General features: G+C 47.1%; 1 protein-coding gene across 2 annotated transcripts in view; it reads left to right on the top strand.

Moving 5' to 3' along the window:
* Positions 1-12,545, top strand: part of KIF3B (kinesin family member 3B) — a 43,793-nt gene extending 31,248 nt beyond the window's left edge. For both annotated transcript variants that reach the window (XM_068262013.1, XM_068262014.1), the window contains exons 7-9: positions 6,612-6,717; positions 8,593-8,771; positions 10,685-12,545. In XM_068262013.1, coding sequence (XP_068118114.1) covers positions 6,612-6,717; positions 8,593-8,771; positions 10,685-10,772 — 373 coding nt within the window. In that variant the 3' untranslated portion in view covers positions 10,773-12,545. The remainder of the gene's footprint in view (positions 1-6,611; positions 6,718-8,592; positions 8,772-10,684) is intronic.
* Positions 12,546-12,844: the final 299 nt, after the last annotated feature.

The following is a 12,844-nucleotide window of genomic DNA, read 5'->3' as shown; positions in this document are numbered from 1 at the left end:
TGTATACAGTATGGGCACCGTTGATTGGAGGGCTCATTTTTCACTTCAAGGGCGGCATCATTGAGCCAATTCCTGATAGATCACATGCTGAAATCTTTTGGGAAATCGGTCTGCGGTGTTTGAGCGGGCAATGGTCTGATTAAACAGAAATCTGTCTCATGGTCGATCAGCCCATACGTCACTACATTTCCTGTAAGGTTGTTTAGATTCCAGCAGCCTCAGATCTCTAGTGACAGGTGTTCTTTAGGGCTTAACCACTTCCCGACCGCCCACTACACAGGGGCGGCGGGGAAGTGGAGCCCTGCAGGACGGCCTCACCCACAGAGGCGGCGGTCCATTTAAGGGCATGGGCGGAGCGATCGCGTCATCCGTGACGCGATCCTCCGCCGGCGCCTGTCACCGCTCGCTCGCCGCAACATCCCGCCGGCTATACGGAAGCGCCGGCGGGATGTTAACCCCGCGATCGCCGCATACAAAGTGTATAATACACTTTGTAATGTTTACAAAGTGTATTATACAGGCTGCCTCCTGCCCTGGTGGTCCCAGTGTCCGAGGGACCACCAGGGCAGGCTGCAGCCACCCTAGTCTGCACCCAAGCACACTGATTTCTCCCCCCTCTGCCCCAGATCGCCCACAGCACCCATCAGACCCCCCCCCTGCCCACCCCCCAGACCCCTGTTTGCACCCAATCACCCCCCTAATCACCCATCAATCACTCCCTGTCACTATCTGTCAACGCTATTTTTTTTTTTATCCCCCCCCCTGCTCCCTGCCCCCTCCTGATCACCCCCCACCCCTCAGATTCTCCCCAGACCCCCCCCCCCCCAGACCACCCCCCCCCCCCTGTTTACTGTATGCATCTATCCCCCTGATCACCTGTCAATCACCTGTCAATCACCTGTCAATCACCCGTCAATCACCCATCAATCACCCGTCAATCACCCCCTGTCACTGCCACCCATCAATCAGCCCCTAACCTGCCCCTTGCGGGCAATCTGATCACCCCCCCCCACACCAATAGATCGCCCACAGATCCGACATCAGATCACCTCCCAAATCCATTGTTTACATCTATTCTCTCCTCTAAACACCCACTAATTACCCATCAATCACCCATCAATCACCCCCTATCACCACTTGTCACTTTTACCTATCAGATCAGACCCTAATCTGCCCCTTGCGGGCACCCAATCACCCGCCCACACGCTCAGATTGCCCTCTGACCCCCCCCTTATCAATTCACCAGTGCATTAATTACATCTGTTCTTCCCTGTAATAACCCACTGATCACCTGTCAATCACCTGCCAATCACCTATCACCCATCAATCACCCCCTGTCACCCCCTGTCACTGCCACCCATCAATCAGCCCCTAACCTGCCCCTTGCGGGCAATCTGATCACCCACCCACACCATTAGATCGCCCGCAAACCCGCTGTCAGATTACCTCCCAAATGTATCGTTTACATCTGTTATCTTCTCTAAACACCCACTAATTACCCATCAATCACCCCCTATCACCACCTGTCACTGTTACCTGTCAGATCAGACCCTAATCTGCCCCTTGCGGGCACCCAATCACCCGCCCACACGCTCAGATTGCCCTCAGACCCCCCCCCCCCCCCTTATCAATTCGCCAGTGCATTAATTACATCTGTCCTTCCCTGTAATAACCCACTGATCACCTGTCAATCACCTGCCAATCGCCTATCACCCATCAATCACCCCCTGTCACTGCCACCCAACAATCAGCCCCTAACCTGCCCCTTGCGGGCAATCTGATCACCCACCCACACCAATAGATCGCCCGCAGATCCGACATCAGATCACCACCCAAGCGCAGTGTTTCCATCTATTCTCTACCCTAAACACCCACTAATTACCCATCAATCACCCCCTGTCACTGCTACCTATCAGATTAGACCCCTATCTGCCCCTAGGGCACTCAATCACCCGCCCACACCCTCAGAATGCCCTCAGACCCCAGCCCTGATCACCTCGCCAGTGCATTGCTTGCATCCATTCCCCCCTCTAATCACACCTTGAGACACCCATCAATCACCTCCTGTCACCCCCTAGCACACCTACCCATCAGATCAGGCCCCAATTTGCCCCGTGTGGGCTCCTGATCACTCGGCCAAACCCTCAGACCCCCTTCCGATCACCTCCCCAGTGCATGGATTGCATCTATTTTCCCCTCTAACCACCCCCTGAGACACCCATCAATCACCTCCTGTCACCCCCCTAGCACTCCTATCCATCAGATCAGGCCCAATACAACCTGTCATCTAAAAGGCCACCCTGCTTATGACCGGTTCCACAAAATTCGCCCCCTCATAGACCACCTGTCATCAAAATTTGCAGATGCTTATACCCCTGAACAGTCATTTTGAGACATTTGGTTTCCAGACTACTCACGGTTTTGGGCCTGTAAAATGCCAGGGCGGTATAGGAACCCCACAAGTGACCCCATTTTAGAAAAAAAAGACACCCCAAGGTATTATGTTAGGTGTATGACGAGTTCATAGAAGATTTAATTTTTTGTCAAAAGTTAGCGGAAATTAATTTTTATTGGTTTTTTTTCACAAAGTGTCATTTTTCACTAACTTGTGACAAAAAATAAAATCTTCTATGAACTCGCCATACACCTAACGGAATACCTTGGGGTGTCTTCTTTCTAAAATGGGGTCACTTGTGGGGTTCCTATACTGCCCTGGCATTTTAGGGGCCCTAAACCGCGAGGAGTAGTCTAGAAAACAAATGCTTCAAAATGACCTGTGAATAGGACGTTGGGCCCCTTAGCGCACCTAGGCTGCAAAAAAGTGTCACACATGTGGTACCGCCGTACTCAGGAAAAGTAGTATAATGTGTTTTGGGGTGTATTTTTACACATACCCATGCTGGGTGGGAGAAATTTCTATGTAAATGGACAATTGTGTGTAAAAAAATCAAACAATTGTCATTTACAGAGATATTTCTCCCACTTAGCATGGGTATGTGTAAAAATACACCCCAAAACGCATTATACTACTTCTCCTGAGTACAGCGGTACCACATGTGTGGCACTTTTTTACACCCTAAGTACGCTAAGGGGCCCAAAGTCCAATGAGTACCTTTAGGATTTCACAGGTCATTTTGCGACATTTGGTTTCAAGACTACTCCTCACGGTTTAGGGCCCCTAAAATGCCAGGGCAGTATAGGAACCCCACAAATGACCCCATTCTAGAAAGAAGACACCCAAAGGTATTCCGTACGGAGTATGGTGAGTTCATAGAAGATTTTATTTTTTGTCACAAGTTAGCGGAAAATGACACTTTGTGAAAAAAAACTATTAAAATCAATTTCCGCTAACTTGTGACAAAAAAATAAAAACTTCTATGAACTCACCATACTCCTAACGGAATACCTTGGGGTGTCTTCTTTCTAAAATGGGGTCATTAGTGGGGTTCCTATACTGCCCTGGCATTTTAGGGGCCCTAAACCGTGAGGAGTAGTCTTGAAACAAAAATGACCTGTGAAATCCTAAAGGTACTCATTGGACTTTGGGCCCCTTAGTGCAGTTAGGGTGCAAAAAAGTGCCACACATGTGGTATCGCCGTACTCGGGAGAAGTAGTACAATGTGTTTTGGGGTGTATTTTTACACATACCCATGCTGGGTGGGAGAAATACCTCTGTAAATGACAATCTTTTGATTTTTTTACACACAATTGTCCATTTACAGAGGTATTTCTCCCACCCAGCATGGGTATGTGTAAAAATACACCCCAAAACACATTGTACTACTTCTCCCGAGTATGGCGATACCACATGTGTGGCACTTTTTTGCACCCTAACTGCGCTAAAGGGCCCAAAGTCCAATGAGTACCTTTAGGATTTCACAGGTCATTTTGAGAAATTTCGTTTCAAGACTACTCCTCACGGTTTAGGGCCCCTAAAATGCCAGGGCAGTATAGGAACCCCACAAATGACCCCATTTTAGAAAGAAGACACCCCAAGGTATTCCGTTAGGAGTATGGTGAGTTCATAGAAGATTTTATTTTTTGTCAAAAGTTAGCGGAAATCGATTTTAATTGTGTTTTTTCACAAAGTGTCATTTTCCGCTAACTTGTGACAAAAAATAAAATCTTCTATGAACTCGCCATACTACTAACGGAATACCTTGGGGTGTCTTCTTTCTAAAATGGGGTCATTTGTGGGGTTCCTATACTGCCCTGGCATTTTAGGGGCCCTAAACCGTGAGGAGTAGTCTTGAAACGAAATTTCTCAAAATGACCTGTGAAATCCTAAAGGTACTCATTGGACTTTGGGCCCTTTAGCGCAGTTAGGGTGCAAAAAAGTGCCACACATGTGGTATCGCCGTACTCAGGAGAAGTAGTATAATGTGTTTTGTGGTGTATTTTTACACATACCCATGCTGAGTGGGAGAAATATCTCTGTAAATGGACAATTGTGTGTAAAAAAAATTAACAAATTGTCATTTACAGAGATATTTCTCCCACCCAGCATGGGTATGTGTAAAAATACACCCCAAAACACATTATACTACTTCTCCTGAGTACGGCAATACCACATGTGTGGCACTTTTTTGCAGCCTAACTGCGCTAAGGGGTCCAAAGTCGAATGAGCACCTTTAGGCTTTACAGGGGTGCTTACAATTTAGCACCCCCCAAAATGTCAGGACAGTAAACACACCCCACAAATGATCCCATTTTGGAAAGTAGACCCTTCAAGGTATTCAGAGAGGGGCATGGTGAGTCCGTGGCAGATTTCATTTTTTTTTGTCGCAAGTTAGAAGAAATGGAAACTTTTTTTTTTTTTTTTTTTTCTCACAAAGTGTCATTTTCCGCTTACTTGTGACAAAAAATAATATCTTCTATGAACTCACTATGCCTCTCAGTGAATACTTTGGGATGTCTTCTTTCCAAAATGGGGTCATTTGGGGGGTATTTATACTATCCTGGAATTCTAGCCCCTCATGAAACATGACAGGGGGTCAGAAAAGTCAGAGATGCTTGAAAATGGGAAAATTCACTTTTGGCACCATAGTTTGTAAACGCTATAACTTTTACCCAAACCAATAAATATACACTGAATGGGTTTTTTTTTATCAAAAACATGTTTGTCCACATTTTTCGCGCTGCATGTATACAGAAATTTTACTTTATTTGAAAAATGTCAGCACAGAAAGTTAAAAAAATCATTTTTTTGCCAAAATTCATGTCTTTTTTGATGAATATAATAAAAAGTAAAAATCGCAGGAGCAATCAAATAGCATCAAAAGAAAGCTTTATTAGTGACAAGAAAAGGAGCCAAAATTCATTTAGGTGGTAGGTTGTATGAGCGAGCAATAAACCGTGAAAGCTGCAGTGGTCTGAATGGAAAAAAAGTGGCCGGTCCTTAAGGGGTAGAAAGCCCTAGGTCCTCAAGTGGTTAAAGGACACCTTACCTGAGTGGGATATGGCGGCTGCCATATTTATTTCCTTTTACACAATACCAGTTCCCTGGCAGCCCTGCTGTCTGCTGATCTAATATTTTTAGCCATAGACCCTGAACAAGCATGCAGCAGATCAGGTGTTTCTGACATTTATTGTCAGATCTGACAAGATTAGCTGCATGCTTGTTTCTGGTGTGATTCAGACACTACTGCAGCCAAATAGACCAGCAGGGCTGCCAGGCAACTGGCATTGTTTAAAAGAGCATAAATGTGGCAGCCCCCATATACTTCTCACTTCAGGTTCCCATTAAGTAACCTGTTGTACACCGCAGGTTGTCTTCTTAAAGGGAACCACATATGAAGAATGAAAAAGATTTTATACGTACCTGGGGCTTCCTCCATCCACCTGGATCGCTCCCACGCCGCCGTCCTCAGCTCCGATACCGGGTCACCGCACTTCCGTCAGTCGGAGCCAGTCTAGCGTAAGAGAAGTGCACTGGAGAGATACGTAGAGGGCACACTTCTCCTGCATAGGCTGGCTCCAATGACGTCAGTGACGGGACCCGGTTCTTGTAGCTGCGGGCAGCGGAGGACGGCGGCGTGGGAGCGATCCAGGCGGATGGGGCTGGAGGAAGCCCCAGGTATGTATAAAAACGTTTTCTTTCTTCATATCTGGTTCCCTTTAAGGTGGCTATAGACTTCTAGATGGTCACCAGATCCAACCATCCGATAGATTCCTGTCAGATGCCTGTAAGATCAAATCTGACAGGGATCTATCTGATTTGTGCCACACACTAGGAACATATTTTCCATAGAGTTCAGAATTAAATTCAGTGAAACACTATGGACCATCAATTTGCCGCTGATCGACATAGATTTTACATCTATACCGAATAGTCTACTTGATTGATTTTATCTGAAAATCAGTTGAATGATTGATTGATTGATTGATAGACTTTCCGCTGCATTAATTTCTAGCAGATTCAGAGTGGATATGGCTGGATATTGATTGTAAAAATCAATAAGTGTATGGTCACCATTAATTGCGCTGGTATGTCTTTATTGCGTTTTTTAGCGTTATTTTAGCCTTTCTTTTATCTGCAGTAAGATAAGTTTTGGTTGGTATTCTCTGACTACACCACATTGTGCGTCTGACTTTGTTGTTCCTCTTTGTAGTACTCAGCAGATGGTGAAAAGGCCTGTGTCCGCCATTGGCTACAAGAGGCCGCTGAGTCGTCACGCTAGCATGGCGATGATGGTCCGGCCTGATCCCAGATACAGGGTAAGATGGAAAGATAATTTGCCAGGGGTATGAATAATTATTAGCAGCACTGTACATGCCGGTGAGCTGGGCGCATGGAGAGCCTTATGACGGCTCGCCCTGCTGCCGCTCAAAACCCTTGCGGTGTAAAATACTATTTCCCCTCCGAGACGTAACAACTCAGAGGGAGATGTAATTTGGGGGATCGCCGGAACCCTGAATTACCCTTCCCCGCGCAGTATATCAGTACTGCAGTGGGGCGCTAGATGCCGTGCACCAAAACCACCTGCTTAGCGCTGATCCCTTTTTAGGGCTTTTTGGATTTTAATGAGTAAAGTATGCCAGTTATCTTCACTGAGCACTTTATAAAGAACACTTGTATACACTTATTCATGTAGTTCTCTAATCAGTCAATGGTGTAGCAGCAGTGCAGTGCATACAATTATGGGAAGAGGTAAGGTCCAGATCCGGATTATGCGTGGCTCCAATCTCAGTTTAAAGGGGATGTTTGCAGTCTTCAAGTAGGGGAAAAAAATGTGCCCCTAGGGGGTACTTGCCTCAGGAGGCTTTCCCCTTCCTCATATGTCATCACTATCACAGGGCTTTCCTCTTCCTCACATACATCACTATTTCTGTTGATGGCACTTCATTAGGATCCCTCCCAAGGTAAGTACCCCCCAGGGGCACTTTTTGCCTTACAGGATTACTTTAAAGGGGTTCTGTGGAATTATAAAAAATCAAAACTGACACTTAGCTGGGGTTTCTATCGGCCCCCTGTAGCTGTCATGTCCCGCGCCGTCCTCCTCCGATCACCCATTCCCCGCCGCCAGTCTCGGTGTAATTATTCTTCTAGCGAGGCTCGCTTCTCCGGGAGCTTACTGCGCAGGCGTAGTAGGAGAAAACCTCGTACTGCGAGCTCCCAGAGACGCGAGCGGGAGCGCGCATTATTCGTCTTGTTGGACGAATAATTGACTGGTGCCGGGGAACGGAGGATCGTAGGAGGACAGCATGGGACATGACAGCTACAGAGGGCCGATAGAAGCCCCAGGTAAGTGTCCGTTTTTTTGGGGTTTTTTTTTATCATTCCACAGAAACCCTTTAACTACTTACGGACCACAATGATTGAAATCTACACCCTGTTTTGGTGGCTACCTGGCTGGCAGGGCGTAGATTTCAGTCATCCAATGCTGCGCGTTCTTGCCGCTGTTTCCCTGCCGCATTTTGCTCGCACTGTTGTCTCTATAACGACAGAGCCCTGTGAGCAGGTCAGGAGCTGATTTCATTGGCTCCTGACCCTGTCTATCAATGTAAGCTGCTCCCATTGGCTTACATTGAAAGGCAGGATCAGGAGCCAATGAAATCAGCTCCTGACCTGCTCACAGGACCTCTGTCGTCATAGAGGCAGTAGAGTGGGTTGTCCAGGTTCCCGATGTGCGGCGATTCGTCGTTATCCGCCGGGATTCCGCCGTTTCTAGTACCAGCGGTCTCTGGTCCTTAAGGGGGCAGAGACCACTGGTACTTAAGTGGTTAGAGCAAACCCAAAGTGCCGCAAGTAAAAAAATAAAATATATATCAGTAGAGAGAAGCCTCAGGATGCCCCAGAGGCTTTCTCAATCCTCCACAACCCCTCCCCTGCCGTCCGGGACCCTCCCGTCCAGGAGAAGCCACGCCCAAGCGGCTGCACGCTACAGTGCAAGCTGAGCTTTGTGCCTGCATTGCAGCTGGGATCGTACACCATATTTGGCAACATTGTCAATCATGTCCAAAGGGACCCAACTCTAGAAGAGAGGGGTTTCTGAACTATCCAGAGGCTTCCCTCTACTGGGGTATCTAATTTCTTTCTTGCTTCAGGTAGCCCTTCATAAGTCTTGACATGATGGTGGTCTCTAATTTCAGGCTGAAAACATTGTCCTGCTGGAGTTGGACATGCCGAGCCGCACGACTCGGGATTACGAGGGTCCAGCGGTGGCTCCGAAGGTCCAGGCAGCCTTGGAAGCTGCCCTACAGGATGAAGATGACATCCAGGTTGATGCCTCAACATTTGAGAGCACAGCCAGTAAGAAATCGAAGGCCAGGTAAGTGTTAAGAGATGGTTCCGAAGGGAGGAGTTTTAGCAAAGCAGCGTTCTCCTGTCCAATTAGAGCATATCAGCAGCCAGTTATTCTGCAGTCATTGGTTTGTGGACAAAGGAGGGAGCCTCATGCCACAGAAGTTCAGCAGTTCATAGTGCTAAGAATGCTATTTAGAGCTTTTGGGCTTTTTGTTTTCAAAGTACTTATAAGCATGATATGCCGGGTAGGACTGCCTTGCTGAGAGGCCTGCTATTCACATGGTGGACAACAGGCAGGTGTGACACAGTGGTCAGTATCCACCTTCTAGGGTTGCAGAAGAGGAGCTTGTGTGCTGAGAACTGGTACTTCCAGCACACTATAAAGGTCTCCAACTAGAATTAGGGGCAGTATAATGTTGGGGGTGGGGGGACGCATTATCACAAGGAGGGTGCTAGAAGGCATTATTACTAGGGGAATTATAATGGTGAAGAGGGCTCTATAATGGGGATAGTACTATAGTGGAAGCACACAGTATCTGGAGAAGAACCGTAAAGGGGATGCTATAATTGAAGGAAGTAAAATAGGCTGAGTATATAATGGAGTCTACTAATAACCTACCTGGCAGTCTGATTATTTTAGATTTTTTAACTGTAAAGTGGTACATTGTTTACTGCCTTACATTTAGAAATAAAATAATCACACTGCCAGTATAAGCAGCCAGAGAAAGCCCCCCCCCCCACCCTATTGTAGGTAGCCAGAGAGTGCCCCTCCTCCAGTGCAGGTAGCCAGAGAGTGCCCCTCCTCCAGTGCAGGTAGCCAGAGAGTGCCCCTCCTCCAGTGCAGGTAGCCAGAGAGTGCCCCTTTTCCAGTGCAGGTAGCCAGAGAGTGCCCCTCCTCCAGTGGAAGTAGCTAGACAGGACACCCCTCCCCAGTATTTGTAGCTAGAGAGTGCCCCCCCTCCCCCCCTTCGGTATGGAGTCTGAATATTTACCCGGAGCCACACTTATTGCTGGGTAGGTGTACACACTGGCTGTCTTGTTCTGCATTTTTATAATCCCATACGTTTTTTGAATCGCAAAGCCTTTTTAAAAATAATGAAAATTGTGATGAACTGAACACCGAGGTGCAATGCGGTTTTAGAAAATTGCAATCGCAGTGACTGCAGCACTTTTTGAGCAATGCATTAGATAAATCGCATACAAAAACTCGATGCTATGTGATTGCATTGCATTTTTTTGCGTTCATATTCCAGGAGACCTTGCAACTTCCTGTTGAAGGACTTTTAACCAATCACATTTTAAAATCGCATTGTGATTGTGCTTGGCAATTTTCAATGTGTAAAGGCCCTAAGTAGTTCCCCATCACCCACACCCCATACTGCCAGCATATCTATGCAGCAGGCCATTTTCAGACCCCGCTCGACACAAAGTTATGTGTCTGGTGGTTGTCAACACACCACTGTCTTCACACTTTTAGTAGCATATGTAATTGCCCAGACCCGCACATAAAACCTTAATCACTTATTGGCAAGCTGCCACATTAAAACGTCCTGTTGGAGCCTCTTAACATTTTAATGCTTCACTCGTGCCTGCCGCTCGTACCACTCGGGACGTGGAGATCCTTGATTGGGGAAGGGGAACAAATGTTCCCCTAACCAATCACAATGCCTGGAATGAATGGAAACGACCCCAATCATTATATAGGTCATTTTGTTGTGATAAGTAGTAATAAAGTTATTGGCTAATAAAAGGGAGGAGCGCTGACAGGTGAAAATTGCTCTGGTCTGTTAGGGTTACCCTTTGGGGTGAAGTGGTTAAAGAAAAGCAACTGAGGAGGAAAGTGTCACATGGATTTGGCCCCAAAAGAGGGATCGTCGCTCTAAAAATGAAGTTAAGAGCTGTGTAAGACCGTATGAATTTTTCTGTTATTACTTCTAGGCCCAAGACTGGACGAAGGAGCGGCCCTTCCCCTGGCCCCTCTGGATCCTCGCACTTCCCCCAGTCCCGGGGTCTGGTTCCAAAGTAAACTGAAGAGCGGAGCCTGTTCTGTGGACTGCTGAGTAATGTACATGAAGTATTAGGACGGACACTCTATAGATGGATGAACTGTAAATGTATAACACGGGGCAAAGGTCACTCTGCCTTCACCAGAAGAGGAGACGAGGGCGTCCTCATGCTAACCAAAACTATCGACTATGCTGGAAACACCGTGCCGTACTTGGCACGTCTGCAGGTCAAGCAAACAAAGGTGTCTCAGAGGGACCTATCAGGACAGCTGTTCTGAAGTATCACAGACATTAATGTGACTTTCTCTGAGCAGTCACATCCCCGACAGCCCTCCTGACAGGTTCCCTTGAACGGTTAAGTGTAACGGAAGTTACGGTAATCTTCCAAGTCCCAGGGCTTTCTTGGGCCTCAATACCAGCTACATGGATAGTGTGCAGGACGCCGGCAGAAAGTACTTCCAGCTGAGGCAACCATATGGTGTCCTAGTCTGCAAGAACTGGTGTTGACCTCAAAAAAGGCACGATGCTTTGGTTTAGCACTTGACATGGCTGCCTCCATGTTGTTAGTTGGTCTTGAATGCTTAAAGTTTTATCGATAAATGAACAAGAAGAGTTTACTATTAGATACAACATGGAGTGTCGTATGTAGGCCCACTGCTGCGTTTACATACATACTCGACTCTCTGCACTGATCTCTCTACCCTAACCTGACTTTATCGGTATTTATATGATTTTTTTATGACTTAGATGTACATTCAGTCTTCTTTTATAATGTAAATTTAGTGATTTTTTTTTTTTTCCCCCTTTTTGTTCTTAGGCTTTTTTTCATATTGCCTGACTTTTTGCCTGCGACTTTTCTCTTCTCTCATCGTCCCTAACGGGTAACGTTAACATTTCAGCCTGATCTAACACTGGCCATAGACAGATTAGTCCATTGTTACTGATTTACCAGAGCTGCATAGGATGGAAGGCGACCGGCCTGTATGGCTAAACGAACTACTGACAAAAATCAGAATGGGATTGAATCTTGGCTGCAGTGCTTTCATGTTCTTTTATTGCTGCTTGCAGGTGTAGCTAAAGGTGGCCATACATCTATCAACTTGGCAGCCAATCGACTAATCCGATTCAATAATTATCGAATTAGATGAAAATCAGTGCCGCCGAGTGCATGTCCGACCGACAACGTGACTAATTTTGAGCCAAGCATGTCGATTGGACATGCTGCAAGATGTCGGTTGATCGGGTGCATGGTGGTAACGGCAAGCGATATATATGTCTAGTATGCCCCCCCCAATGCCCAGTGCCGTATACATTACCTGTTCATGTGCTCTACTGCCTCCGGTCTCCGTCCTCTGTCTATACATGCGCCTAACATGGTTGCTGGAGTAACACGGGCACGTGTGTGACGTGTACACAGGCAACCACGTGGGGCGCGTGTGGACAGAGGACAGAGACCGGAGCCAGCAGCAGGCATGGATACCTGTCCATGTCCGCCGCTGGCTCCGGCCTCTGTCCACGGTAATCGGTAATGTATACTGCATTGGGCATTGCGGGGGGCAGCGAGGTGGACCGATGTGGCATCACAAGGCCTAGTCTGGATCAATTTCAGCATGATCAGATTCGTTCAGAGAGAGATTTGTCTCTTGGTCAATCTGCCCATCATCCTTAGATATAAGGCTACCTTAAAGGGACTCGGAGCTGAGATATCAAAAAAAAGATTTATACATACCTGAGGCTTCCTCCATCCCCATCCGCTTGGATCGCTCCCACTCCGCCGTCCTCCTATGTCTGCAACTTCGGGAACAATGATCCGGTCACTGCCGTCAGTCGACTACTTTGCGTATCTCTCCAGCAGCCGCCGGAGAGATACGTAGAGGGCGCACTTCTCCTGCGTAGACTGTAACCGACTGACGGCAGTGACGGGATCATTGTTCCCGAAGTGCAGAAAGAGGAGGACGGCGGAGTGGGAGCGATCTGTGCGGATGGGGCTGGAGGGAAGACTCAGGTGTGTGTATAAATCTTTTTTACATATATTTCAACTCTGATACACTTTAAATCAAAGCAGGCCTGCGGCAGAATGTGCTGAGTCAGT

The sequence above is a fragment of the Hyperolius riggenbachi genome, chromosome 12, assembly GCF_040937935.1.
Source record: "Hyperolius riggenbachi isolate aHypRig1 chromosome 12, aHypRig1.pri, whole genome shotgun sequence".
In the NCBI taxonomy this organism is placed as follows: domain Eukaryota; kingdom Metazoa; phylum Chordata; class Amphibia; order Anura; family Hyperoliidae; genus Hyperolius; species Hyperolius riggenbachi.
The sequence above is the reverse complement of the archived record's forward strand: the minus strand, read 5'-3'. Positions and strand labels throughout refer to the sequence as shown.